We start from the raw sequence: 14,788 nt of genomic DNA on the forward strand, positions 1-14,788 counted from the left end.
AATGGATTAAAACAACGATCACGATAAAGCGCCATTATATTGCGATTATTATTATTTTTTTTACGTATGCACTGCACTGCTCATGAACAAACAGCCAAAAAAAAAATGAAAACATTCTTCCTTTTGTTGTCAAATAGGCTTCAAGGCCTTTTTAATTATTATTATACGATATTTTGAAATAAATAATTACAGTTAATATGAAGCTCCGATCGATTCGGAATGTATGTTCTGCTCAGAATAATCGGCAAGAAGCTTAAGAGTTACTTTTTTTTTAAATTATCAATATTTTTTTATTCATGTCTTCCATAAAATATGGTGCTACTAAACCCACTCCATATCTTTGTTTGTAATATATATTGTACTAAAAAATATGCTATGTTATTGAAATTCTATTTAATATAAACTGAAATATTTATATTACGACTAATTAGCATAAAAAGTAGTATAAAAGACACTCGTACGTTTACTTTTCGTTGTGGTGCTTATACTGCGTTTGATATTGTTTTTATTAACGTTGTGTGATGTTTTTACGAATACGTTATGCATATACACAAACTATTTTAATTTAACTGCTTTCAGAAATAAATTCGGTTAGTGATGCAAAATGGCGCTACCATTTTGTATTACCTATAATTATATATCATAACAATATTTCTTTTATTTACTAGTATGTGTGTCTGTGATAAATACATACTGATTACTACGCAGAATTACTCAAAATATGGGTATATGTATGTATTTCAAACAAAGGTATTTTGGTATTCCTCTGTGAAACGTTACTGTGCGGCTGATGTAAGCCGGACGGCGACCACCGGCGCAGTTGCGCTTAGGCAGTATAACTGGTCTAGCTCCTAAACGACTTTTCGGCCCACTCTAGAACTTTGCAAGTATGTTCAATGCACTATTAGCTATTTTGAGAAAAAAAATTAAAAAAATTAAAGGGGTCCAAGTTTAAAAAAATAATAATTGAAAAATTTAAATGAATTTTTTCCAAAAAAATATATAAAATTTCAAATTTCGAAAAACATCATCACAAAGGTCATTTCATCACGTAAACACTTTTCTATCTTATTTATTTTAAAATAACTTTAAAATAGCTAATATTGGCACTTACAGTAGGGCGTTCCTGCTGGTTACTCGACACTTTAATGACTAATAACTCGCTAATTAAACAATATACTATAATAATATTACACATATGTATTGAGGGCATATATAGGTATAACATATTCGAAAATTACTAAAATCGGAAACATCGACATTTTTTAGTTGTCCGCTTCGCGTGGAATGCCCCAAATAATAAATTCTTTCTTTTCATTAAAAAGTTCTAAACATCAAGCTATTTACAAAACAATTATCACAACTATACAACAATTTTGAAACATCCGGCCGCATAGGCATGACGACAGCATCAAAAAATCGCCAAGTCAATGATTTTAGGGGAACACTCAGATTAAAAATACTGGTTTAGTTTTATTGAAAATAATCAGATTATTATGATTTTGAATAAAATAAAATATTAAAATACGGGAATCGGCCATTTTGATTGAAACTCCGATCACAACGCATGACGTCAAGCTTAGGTAAACACCGCTGTCAATACTCACATTCACCGTGTTTTGTTCTTAGACACAATGACATATTTACCTAAGCGTAACGTCAGAGCCGACGCCACGACACCTGCAGCCAGCAGTATTTGAAAATAACTATGATAATAAACAACTTTATTGCAACTAAAACTAGCTTACATAGCAAACCTTAATATTAAATACATTTAGTGCAATGGGCGGTCTTATCACTAAATAGCGATCTCTTCCATACTACCCAACAGAAAGGAGCTAGCATTGTAACGGGCTTACGCATCAGTAATAAAATTCAATTGAAATACATAACAAAAATACTATAAATTCAATTGAAATACATAACAAAAATACTTTTAAAATTCCTAAAACTTAAGTTTATTACCGAAATAAAAGTTTTTTTTTCGTAAATAGTAACTGTGTACCACATTACGGAAGAGGTTTTCAAAATCTTTCGGCACGCCTATCAGGGGACCTGTACCTCAGCTGTCAGCGCTATACATATACATACCTTACCTAAGACTGAACAGCATACCGAGTTTGCCAAAAGTATTGATTCGGTTGACTGGATTTGCTTGTACTTTTTGTTTTATCAAACTTTTATATTTTTTCCCTTAAGAAATTATTTTATGTAAGATGGATACGCTCGAAAACATTTTATGATATACATATTTATAGCAAACAAAAATGAACATTTTTGTAATTTTTGTTGATATGCGCTAATTCCGCCGCTAAACTGTCATGCACTTAAGAAATTCTAAAAGTATTTGGTCCAAAATTTATTAGAATATTAGTATAGGTTATTATTATAATCTAATATTCTATATATCTATCTATACTAATAGTATAAAGCTGAAGAGTTTGCTTGTTTAAACGCGCTAATCTCAAGAACTGCTGACACGAAAATTTCTCTGTGTGTGGAAATTGTTCATTTATCGAGGAGGATTATCTGATCAATTGGAGCTGAGCATTCATAAGAAATGTTATGAAAATGGGAAAAAAAATTTTTTTTGAGAGCTTTCGTTGCGTACGCTGCGTAACGCTTAAACCTACTCAAAAACTATGCATGACTTATATATTACTATACTTGATCGACAATACAAGTTATAAACAAATTCTGCGACAGCATATGTCTATCTCTTAAGGTTAACTCATAGCTTTAAACTAACTGCAACTAATTAATTATCACATAAAATGAAAAGCTGATTTTATCACATTAGTATTAGCCAGGCATATGAATATTTACGAATGAAAAGTATTTCATTAACAAGGCAATTTTATGAAGATAAACATTGTCTTTTATATATATAATTTAATTTGGACGCATAATTTAGGAAATAGTGTTTAATTAAATGAAGCCACGCCAATTCGCGCCGCCCGTGTATGTCGCCCGAGTTGCACAGTTACAGTTTATAAATATTTTAGAATGTTTTTCTCAAATTAAAGCGGGTGAAACCGCGGGGCACATCTAGTTATCTTATAAGTAACATCTTTGTAATTGTAACTCCAGGCTTGGGAGTGCGTGGTCGTCATAAAGGGCATGCGGACGGGTCAGGGGATGGAGGCTCGCTTGCGATCGTACGGGGCTCTGGAGAGGGCGCTAGACGGGCGGGGTGGGGGCGGGGGGTCGGCTGCGGCGCGCCTCCGCATGCTCGTGGCGGACGCGGTGCGCCTGCAGGAGGAGGCGCGCATCGACCTCGTGTGTGACGCCGGCATAACGCCCTCCGCGCTGAAGGCGCTGCACGCGCTCTACGATCTCGCCATCAACACATACAGCTCGGTAAGTGTACTGGCGATGTTTTTATTTTTTATATTTATCTACGCCAGCAAACAAGCGAAGGGCTCACTCGATGGAAAGCCATTACTGTAGGTACACCCGAGACATCAGAGGCATCTCAAGCGCATTGTCGACCCTATCCCCAATCCCCCAAGAGCTCTGGTCGCTTTACTCACCGCAGAAACACAACACTACTTGAAACCAGTATTATTTAGCTGTGATCTTCTGTAAGCTTGATGTTCTACCCCAGTCGGGTTCTCCAGAGTTTGAGCAAGATATTTCACTAAAAGTTGCGCCAACAGGCTAGTTATAAAATAGTACATCATTAATGTATTTAAAAAAAAGGTACCCAGATCCAGAAGACTTTGTAAGATAATGTAACTAAGATATGAACCAACGGGATAAGAAGAAATGATTTCGAACCGATCTGCCTTTTTTCGAAATCTCTTATCAAAACTAAATTGAAAAAGTATGATTTCAATTTTATTTATTCCTACATAATAAACCAGGTCCGAATCCTGGCTCAAGTCCGGCTGTACTGGATGCTAAACCATTACCCGTACTCATATCGTGAGCTAATACCGCGGCTGGTAGGACTACTGGCAGAAGGGGGCGAGGGTGATGAGTGGCACGCTCGCCACAAAGGAGCCTTGTTCATGATGCTGGGCCCAAAATCTGTCCCTCTCGTAGTCAAACAGGACTGGGAGGTTGTTAGGGCTCTTTGGCCAGCTATTTTGAGAGCTCCCTTAAGCGAGAAGCCCTCTATACATGGGTGAGTTAGCATAGTTAAACAATGTTGGATTTTATTTTATTACGTAATGTAGATGTGTTACAAGACTGAACGTCAAAATATCATCATCATTATCATCATTACAGCCTATACAGTCCACTGCTGGACATAGGCCTCCACAAGTTCACGCCAAAAATAGCGCGAATTCATGTGTTTTGCCCATAGTCACCACGCTGGGCAGGCGGGTTGGTGACCGCAGAGCTGGCTTTGTCGCACCGAAGACGCTGCTGCTCGTCTTCGGCCTGCTGCCCGTCTTCGGCCATTCAAAATATAAATTTGCCAAATCAAACAAAAATATTTCGTAAATTTATATTACTTAAATTACTTTTTTTTATTGCTGAGTATATAATATTTTCACATTATTTGTTTTTAAAATTCTTTAGTGTTTATGTTTGCACTTTTTGACATGTATAAATTACTTGTTTTTTATTTTTTGAGGTATATAAATATCCTGTATTATAATTCCTTTACTAGGTTGGAACAAGCCTTTAGCGAGACATTGCATCGTCACTTTCCCGCTGTGAATACATGCCTAACAATGTCTCAGTCAGCAATAGACGCAGCAAAGTCTCTTCTAAAGGAGGAACAATTAATCGATCCTGTGTATATTGAACAATTAAGTAAAGCTGAAGAAAGAGAAACCGCTACATCTGCTAAAGCAGAGAAGATGTATAATGAGCTGCTAAATGACCTGGTGGACATAGCGGAAAATTCCAATGGGTAAGAATAAATTATATGACGATAATCTATATTCACGTAAGTAGACGATATAATTGTGCTGACAACCGAAAAAAAAAACGACTTCAATTACTTAAAAAAATTAATACGACGTAAGTAATTGATAAAACAGTCAATCAAAGCATTATTAAGACAACTCAGAGAGTACTCATCAAATATCGATCAAATCTAAACTAGATGATAATCACTAACTTTCTATTAAAAAAGGAAGCATCAAGATCGGTACATCTATTAAAAAAATCGTAAGGTAACACATATAAAAGCAGGCGACAGGAATCAGTTAAAAATGGTATTACATTATTGATGCAAAATATGAAATATTTAATCATTTTTAACCGACTTCAAAAAAGGAGGTTACTCAATTCGACCGTATATATATATATATTTAATGTATGTTCGGGGATAACTCCGTCGTTTATGAACCTATTTTGATCATTCTTTTTTTTTTTGTTGGAAAGGAGATATCCCTAGTTTGGTACCATGATAAGGAAACCAGAATCTGATGATGGGATCCCAGAGAAATCGAGGGAAACTCAAAAATCCACATAACTTTTTATTGGGTGTACCGATTTTGATGATTTTTAATTTGATCGAAAGCCGATGTTTACCATGTAGTCACATTTAAATTTCATCGAGACCTGATTACAACTTTTGGAGTAATCTTTGATAATACGTATTTACTTGACTATTTTTTCGTCTACGTTGTATTACTTGTCGATATAATTGAAGTCGGTTTTTCTTCGTTTGCCTGCAAACACAATTATGGGTTGTCTGGAAGAAATGGCTAAGCCGTCATAAGTCCGCCCATTGTCCTTCACAATCTGTAACTGTTTTAAAAAATATATTTAATGTTTATAATGTAGTTGTGATGTACAATAAACTATATGTAAATAAATTATACTAACGCTAATAAACTGTATTCTAGACTACATCAACTAGTCAACACAATGTTTTTTTTTATTATAATAGACAATGGCGTCGTCTAGAGCTAGCAATGCAGATGCTCACATACTGTCCCTTGGTTCAAACCCCGTACCCACCACGCGCGGTTCGATTAATGGTGCGTTCACTTCTCCACGACGATATCATCGTACGGCGGACTGCACAAAAATTGACGCACTTTGCCCTCAAACAACGGAAACACAAACTAAAAAAAATTGAAGTTGATCCTTACGAAATAGCAGGAGTCCCCAAGCCAGAAAAACATATCCCAGGTAATTGACAAACTAAGTTTCAAACCATGTTGTATATTTATACCGATACCGATAACTACAGGATTTAGGATAGAGATGTCTGAAAGATACACTACGCTGAATTACGCTGCTACTTAATAAGCTATAAGTTATTGTATTCTCTAGCTGATCCTTGCCCACTTCTTTGAATGTCAAAAACCCCATCCCCTCCCAGTAGTGCGACACCAAAAAGCTACGTTAATGGCTATTTTCCAATATCTTTAAAAATATGCATTCAAAAGACATACCCATACATAAACACACACACATCAGACAAAGCTCATCTTCGTAAAATGTTTTTCATGATAAGAAGGAACTTTTATTTATAAGGAGTAATGTGCCAAGCTTAACTAATAACTTATAGGCCAGTAAAATATAATTTGACCTCGCACTAAAATTCCGGTTCAGTTATTTTCATAAGGTCTAAGATCGCTTCATCTCATCATCATCATCATCATCATTTCAGCCTATTGTAAGTCCACTGTTGGACATAGGCCTCCACAAGTTCGCGCCAAAAATGGCGTCAGCTCATGTGTGTTGTCCATAGTCACCACGCTGGGCAGGCGGGTTGGTGACCGCGGGGCTGGCTTTGTTGCATCGAAGACGCTGCTGCCCGTCTTCGGCCTATGTATTTCAAAGCCATCGGTTGGATGGTTATCCCGCCATCGGTCGGCTTTATTAGTTCCAAGGTGGTAGTGGAAAGAAAGAAAGAAAAGAATCGCTAACTGAGTATAAAATAACAAAATGCTGACAGATACAAGTGTTGCTACAAGTTCCATCATGGATAAACGTTTTTGGCCGATATCTTAGTGTAATGTGTACACACTATGTGAGTGAGAGACTACATATGAAGGAAACCATGAACTTCTATGTACAAAAATATTGAGACCATTATTGTAGAGTATAAAATTTCGAATCTTTTGTTTCCTATAAACTTTTTTGTAAAACTTACCGTTTAAGATTTAATGCCCATTTAATGAACCGGTTTTTCTATCTCAGCCGATAACGCTTAAAATATTGGATTTATCGATAAAAACCGCTTTATTGACAATTACATACGTTACATTTAACTTGTTGTCAATTATCAAAGTCGCTTCAGTAGTTTATCAACAAACGTTCAACAATCTTCAAAACTTTTCTTTTTTCATTTTAATATATTAGTACATACTAAATACGGAAAAATATTTACATATCTTCATTATCAACTCAAAAATTGAGGGTTATAAAGATATGTGCATTATTTCATTGTAGGTTATAGGAAAGATCTCGAATGGGCTATGTGGGCCGAAGATAAAGAGATAAAAACGGATGAAGAGTGGGACAAACCATGGCTAAGAAACTATACCTACGGCTTCTATGCTTGGCCGAAAAAACTTCAGGTAAAAAACATGTTAAATAAGAGAACAGCATGTAATATTTTATAAAACTAAACAGTTTTATTACTTACACACCTAAATCTTGAGATATCCTAGTTTGATATTAAAAGTACCTTTTGCTTTAGAATGTCCATTTATTGATAAAAAGTCATGATCCGAGTTTTATGGCTCTAATGTTGGGTTTCTGGACGATCAACTGGTAATCAAGACGGAACGAAAACTGATACATACGTGCAAGCACACACACACACACACACACACACACAAACAAATTAACATACGCGCACACGCGCCTACAAAGACGCGAGTATGACCAACACGAATATCAATAGCTTAAAATATATATAAACAATTGTTATACCAGGTGGCAGCACCGATCAGCGAACAAACATACTCAATAGATAAATCTCCTGAAGATATGGAAGAAGGGGAAAGGTACTTGTTCGAGTTCTTCAGCGACGAATCTAACATTGAGCGCCTCGTGACATTCCTAACTGTCGAGGAGAAGAAAGGAAAAGAGAAATTCAATGGAATTAGATTCTCTATGTTTCGGGTGAGAGTTTTGAAATATATTGTTTTCATAAAAACGCGTCATCTGGTAGTAGTTGTGGAATTTTTAAAGTGAATTCTAAATGCAAGTTTCGCTGTCACAGTGAAAGCGGTGTGAGTTTTATTTAGCTTAATATTTTTAAGCTCTTAATTTTTTTTAAGCTATGTATTTGTACAAACACTTGTGACACTATATAAATTAATTTGTCTACAACTTAAAAAAATGCGTATACTTAAGTACGCACGTAAGAAGTTGTACTTCTTTGGCTAGCTAACTTCACGTTGCTAACTTCTTCTTCGTTTTAGCTAACTTCAGGGTGTTGGTTTTTTTCGTACAGCGTGCGCGCGCATCGTATAAATTTACTCTCATAATTTTTCCTTAACGCGTCAAAAAAAGTGCAACTTCAAAAATAACTAACAAATAAATGGTGATATAATTTGTGAGTGTCAATAAAAAAAGTGCTGCTCTACTGTTTATTGGATTTCCGCAACTACTTCTGAAATACAAAGACTTTCTCAGGCCGTCTGCCTTCTCGACTAAATCCAAAATAAATTTAAAGACGACTTCATTATTCTCGTATACCTTCCACTGCTTCGTCTAAACAAATACTATAAAAGTATAAACAATCGCCCATTCCCCCAGTTGGCATTCGCGCAGTTCGGCGAGCGCGTGACGAAGCGCCTGATGGCGCACGCGCTGCGCTGCGCCGGGGAGCCGCAGGAGGCGCCGCAGCGCTTCGCAGCCGAGCTGGCCGCCGCAGCGCTGCGGGCGCCGCGCTACTGGCCGCGGCAGCGCGCGCTCGACTTGATGCAACAAGCTGTAGGCGTCATCAAGGCTGGTACGGGTGACACAAACTACATCTTAACGCTGTGGAAACGTAGTGAATTTTCATTTAGCTACTTTGATTTGTCAGACGCTAACTTAACAGTCGTCCAAACGACGGATTACTGGGTTATTATGTGAGACAGTACAAAGAAGAAAAATAATATGGGATATTTTATGACAGAATACTACTAATATACTATATACTCCTTGTATATATTATTAATAAAATCTCTCGTTTCCTCGATGCGTGAAATACTTTCTTGTATCATTCAAATAAGTACACACAGTTATATAGTTTTCTTTCTACATTGATTTTTTAACAAACTTGTTGAAACTTATCAATTATCGACTGATCCGAAATTTGACACGGTCGTAACACGTCACCTGAGTGCAGGGCTGACGGCGGTGACAGCCGAGACGCTAGAGGAGTGGGGCACGGCGGTGGCGACCGGTGTGGAGAAGCTGGACCCGGTGCGAGGCGCGCCCGTACTGCGCGAGCTTCTACAGCTGTGTGCGCCTCGCGCCGCCGCGCCCGACACCACGTCCTTCGTGATCTGCGCACGCCTCTACGCGCTGCAGGTACATTCCTCACCACCTGCAAGTGCATTCCTGACCGCCTACACCACTTGCCGGTACATTTCTCACCACCTGCAGGTACATTTTCCACCGCCTGCACAACCTGCACCCTATCTCACCACCTTCACGAACTTCAGATGCATACCTCACCAATCATCACCTCCGAGACCTGCAGAGACCTGTCTCACCATCTTCATTGTCTTCTTCCTGTTCTACGCTCGCTTCTGGCACTGAACGCATTTCATTAAATTCATTTGTTTTTGATATTTTTATAATAATGGAAACCTTAATTTCAGGGTGCTCTTGGATCTTTAACGTGGCGTACTGCGCCACTAGCTGCTAAAGTACTAAAACAACTCGAGGAAACAAATTTCATCGAACATCCTTTCCAGAATGTTAGAGAATCCGTGGGCAGGTACACACACAATATATATATATATATATATATATATATTTAGAAAATATATAATAAAAATATGAAATGTAATATATATAAAATTCTGTGTGGTTACGGCATTGAAGAATAAAGAATATAGCCACCCACTCTCTTCCCGTGAGTGGCGTAAAGGCGACTAAGGGATAACACAGTTCCACTACTACCTTGGAACTTAAAAAGCCGACCGATGGCGGGATTACCATCCGACTGCTGGCTTTGAAATACACAGGCGGAAGACGGGCAGCAGCGTCTTCGGTGCGACAAAGCTAGCATTGCGGTCACCAACCCGCCTGCCTAGCGTGGTGACTATGGGCAAAACACACGTTCGCGCTATTTTTGGCGTGAACTTGTAGAGGCCTATGTCCAGTAGTGGATTGCGAAAGGCTGATGTGATAATAAAAAATAAACTATTCTAAGTATAATATGTTAATGTATGTAACACACCTATTAGGATGTTACACAATGAGATGACATTTTAGAATTACATTGTGACATAATTTTTACGATACGATACGATTCAGCCTGATACGATACATCCCACTGCTAGGCATAGGCCTCTTTCTCCATGTAGGAGAAGGGTCGAAGCTTAATGCACTACATTGCTCCACTGCTGGTTGGCGGATATATTCCTTACTATATATATATATATATATATATATATATATTAGTAACGATCGCTATCAAGTGTATATGGTAACAACCGGAACTGACAGCTTAACGTGCTTTCCGAGGCACAGTGGGGAGACCCATAAGGACTAACAACCAGATTGGAAATAAATATTTGTATTAACACAAATATCCACTCCAAGTGGGAATCGAACCTGCGATCTTCGGTATTTTAGGCGCCGCCGACATGGCACACCCACCTTATTTTTTTAATATAAGTTTTAACATACATGGGCTCTTAAGTGCTTATGCCTTTTTTCCAAAGTCCAAAACTGACCGTGAGAGATATATTTTATGTAGGTTAATAATTAAGATAATTTCACACGCAGGCTTTATTTGCCTCACTGGTGTGTGCGCTTTTGTGAATAGTATTTATGCTAATTCTTGCCCCTCGTATAGAACTTTATCCAAACCGCTGCACTTACGAGCCACTTTCATCGCCGTGCATGAATTAAGTTTCAATACAAATTTTAAGTGCTAAATTTTTGTAAAAATTATTTATTATTTTTTGGTATTATTTATTATTAATGTGTTTTTACTACCCATTGTATCATTGTATTTTACAAATTGTCGTGACATTCATTAATTTTTCTTAGTTGTATTTGTGTTATAAGAATTGTTTAAGAAGAATTGTTTTATGGGTCAAATGTTACCTGAGATAGACAAAAATTATTCTTATTGTTATATAATAAATTGTGACTTTATGTTGTGTTTTCTCAGTGCAGCAAGCGACTATCTAGTATCGATTCACGTACTTTATCCATAAATTCTACCTAATTTGTGAAGAAATGTTATTGTAGAGTTTTTTACTGAATCAAAGACAATTTACAATACAATAAAAAGTATGTACTGACAAGTGCTCTTAATTGCTATATTAAATATTATATGTACAGAATAACAATATTTACAAGAGGCGGCCTCATTGCTAAAGATCCTTAGATAGGGGAAATTAACAAAACGTTAGGGGTGTTTGCAATACACAAATGCAGTACATACACATAAAAATGCACCTAAAATTATTGTAAAAACATTTGCCTGCCTTGTTAATTTTATTGGATGTATAAATAAATACAAATAAGTAATAAAATAGATTATTTCTTATTTTACAATAGAATTTTATTATTGGGACCCGACGATTACGTACAATAACAAGACAGTAAATGAGTATTTGGTCGTAATGTGTCATTTAACTTATTAATAGTAGATTATTAACCAAGGGGATGAAGCAGTGTCTTCTGTCGCGGGTGACGATTTAAATCGCGAGCGTAACGAAGGACTCGAGGTTTACTCCATTTGCGAAAAATTAACACAATAATAATATGAGATAAGCATTTATTAAAAATAATGACAATTAAAAGTAAAAGTTAGCAATCGAAACATTGGTCCAATTATTGATAGAGAGAGTTACATTTTTGTTTGATACATTTATTGTATTAGCATTTGCACTGATGGAATCCGACAATTCACTGTCACTGTCGCTTTGATTTAACATCGTAACGTATTTTTAGAACATTCACTTATTTATAAAAATAAATTAAAATAAACTTAACGTTTATGTATTTGAAGAAAACAAAAACGCGGCAAATTCCTAGACTAATATTTTTTGTCGGAAAAGCAAAGGCATCAAGCTCATACGTCCTCGTCGGTTTTCGTAATTTTATTTAATAATCTTAACCGCATAATAAATACGTATTACTTTTTCAAAAAGATGTATAATGCTTTATATACAAACTCAATGGTGTAAACACAGATGTAGTTCAGTACAAATTTCGGTAAGTATTCCAAATTTAAATCACATTCTCCCCCTAGAGGAGAGGATGAATGAAATTCCGTACAATTTTCTTTCCCTGTCTTTAACAGATTAAACATGACTATTGTTATGTTCGCTTTTTGTGCCATAGAATGTCACTTTTTTGAGCAAGTGGTACGAAAAACATATTTTGATGTGCAATAAAACCCATTCTTTATTATATATTCAAAATATAACGTTCACATTAAAAAGCGAGCGTGCTTAAAAGACCACGCGACTGAAATAAAACTTACGACACGTAACTCTCCTTCTATCTTATCTTCCTCTCAACTTCCGTTCGCCTTACCCAACCACACTTTTCCTAAAGCTCTCGCCACACATTCAAGTCAAGCGTGTGTAAAAATGTCTTACTTCAAAAAGGTACAAAGGCGATCTTATTGTTAAAAGCAATTTAGGTATATTTTGTCTTTTTTGCCGATCATACATCGTCATATTTTAAAACTATTGTTATCGTATTATTGTTTATAATAATATTGTTTTTACAGTTTGTTGATGACGATATTCGACTCTGAGTTGGTGTTCCCGGGCGGCGATGCGGGCAGCGCGCCGCGTCTGCGGGACTTCATCGAGTCTGTCAAACCGCGACTAGCCGCTCTCTACGATGAAAATGGAGATATTGGTACGTATTTATACTAGAAGTCAATCATCTCAATCAATCTCCTTCGTGTATTCTCCATTCTACGTGACATTGGCGAAATCATCTGTGCTCATTTGGCACTATTGAAAGCCATTAATCAAGAAGAAGAAGAAAATACTAGAAGTACAGGTGCAATGCTATAAAGTCAATCTGAATTTTCTAATTCTAGTGGTCAAATTGAATCCAGTCAGGTCGTGAGCGCGTGCGTGCGTGCGTGCGTGTCTACAGCGCGGTACTAGTCATGTCTCCGATGTCCACAGTGATAAAGACGGCGGTGTCGCTGGGCGGGCCGAGCGGGCTGCGCGCCGAGCGCGAGGCGCAGGGCGGGCCGGCCGCGCGCCCGCCCGCCCTGCCGCTGGCCGCGCTCGCCGCCGCGCCCACCTCCGCGCCCGCCTCCGCGCCCGCTCGCGCGCGCCTCGAGCCCGCCGCGCCGCGGCCGCAGCACGCACGACAGGTGACACCTTCACACCTGCACTCGTGACCACCACCTGAGGAGCTTGGTTTAAATGTGCTGCCGTCGGGCAGGAACTACTGGCTCGAAATAACAAAAAATATTTTTATTTTGAATTATTCATTTTCCGAGGAAGGCCATATAAAATTGTAGTTAGAAAATGCTGGGTACAGTTGTTATTTAGTAATCATCCCCATCATCATCATCATCACATTAGCCTATCGCAGTCCACTGCTGGACATAGGTCTCTACAAGTTTGCGCCATAATCACCATGCTGGGTAGGCGGATTGGTGACTAATAACGGGGTGGTATTTAATAATACTCTTTATTTATTTTTTTACACGACTAGGTTGGCAAACAAGGTAAGGTAACCGGCTATCATAACCTAGAGACGTCTGCAACACTGGAAGCATCGCAAGCGCGTTACCGACCAACACCCCCCCTCCCCTTTCCCAAGAGCTCTGGCTATTTTACTCACCACAGCACACATTGCTTGAAGTCAGTATTATTTAGCTGTGATCTTCTGTAAAGTTGAAGTACCTTAATAATTACCCTCGTAATTGTAATACAATAATGTAAACTATAAACCCAACTTAATATGTGTAAAGATAAATTTACAAAGGTTTGTATTACTAAACACGACTATTTTTTAGTAACAGACGTGAGCCCATACCCGTCTCACGCATGAGCGGCGCGAGTGATAAGTACAATGACATACATAATTAAAATATTAAAAATACATTTAAAATGTTGTCCTTGAGAGAAGAATGTATATTGTAATCGAGCACTAGGCTTTTAGGATCGTATTTTTGAATAAAGTTTTCACCTGTGCCAGACGGAGGGCGTCGAGTCGGAGGCGGAAGGCGAGGAGCCCGAAGCGGACAAGCGGCTGGCGGAGCGCCTCGACAGCGCGCTGCGGCTGGCCGGCGACGCGCCCGCGCCGCGCCGCCACGCGCGCGCCGTCAACCTGCTCACCACCGGTGAGGGAGCTACAAGCTATAATAAATAATAATAAATATTTACACAATACACACACACGGTCGTCTGTTCCTAAAGTAAGCAACTTAATGCTTGTGTTATAGGTAACAGCCGACTGGTATATAGCTACATATTTTTTTTTTTTCGATAAACATACTTATATATAATACATATATAAATATATAAATAAATATTTATATTACACCCAGACTCGGGGTGGGAATCGAACCCACAACCCTCGGAGCAGAAAGCAGGGTCACTACAAACTGCGCCAACGGGCTAGTCTAGTAAGTTAGATGGAGCTAAAGACGTTTTACTTCAGTAGTGTGCTCTAAAGCACACTCGTTTTGTTTATACGACTCGGT

The 14,788-nt window shown here is 37.9% G+C and overlaps 1 protein-coding gene across 1 annotated transcript in view; it reads left to right on the forward strand.

Annotated features, from left to right (window-relative positions):
- The window catches only part of LOC123662522 (proteasome activator complex subunit 4-like), a 28,742-nt gene that overhangs the window by 10,876 nt on the left and 3,078 nt on the right, over positions 1-14,788 (forward strand). The window contains exons 11-22 of the mRNA XM_045597364.1: positions 3,091-3,360; positions 3,867-4,129; positions 4,622-4,867; positions 5,855-6,099; positions 7,369-7,496; positions 7,858-8,046; positions 8,686-8,881; positions 9,263-9,447; positions 9,741-9,859; positions 12,842-12,975; positions 13,185-13,447; positions 14,281-14,425. Of these exons, the coding sequence (XP_045453320.1) occupies positions 3,091-3,360; positions 3,867-4,129; positions 4,622-4,867; positions 5,855-6,099; positions 7,369-7,496; positions 7,858-8,046; positions 8,686-8,881; positions 9,263-9,447; positions 9,741-9,859; positions 12,842-12,975; positions 13,185-13,447; positions 14,281-14,425 (2,383 nt within the window). The remainder of the gene's footprint in view (positions 1-3,090; positions 3,361-3,866; positions 4,130-4,621; positions 4,868-5,854; positions 6,100-7,368; positions 7,497-7,857; positions 8,047-8,685; positions 8,882-9,262; positions 9,448-9,740; positions 9,860-12,841; positions 12,976-13,184; positions 13,448-14,280; positions 14,426-14,788) is intronic.

Source organism: Melitaea cinxia, chromosome 18, assembly GCF_905220565.1.
Source record: "Melitaea cinxia chromosome 18, ilMelCinx1.1, whole genome shotgun sequence".
In the NCBI taxonomy this organism is placed as follows: Eukaryota; Metazoa; Arthropoda; class Insecta; order Lepidoptera; family Nymphalidae; genus Melitaea; species Melitaea cinxia.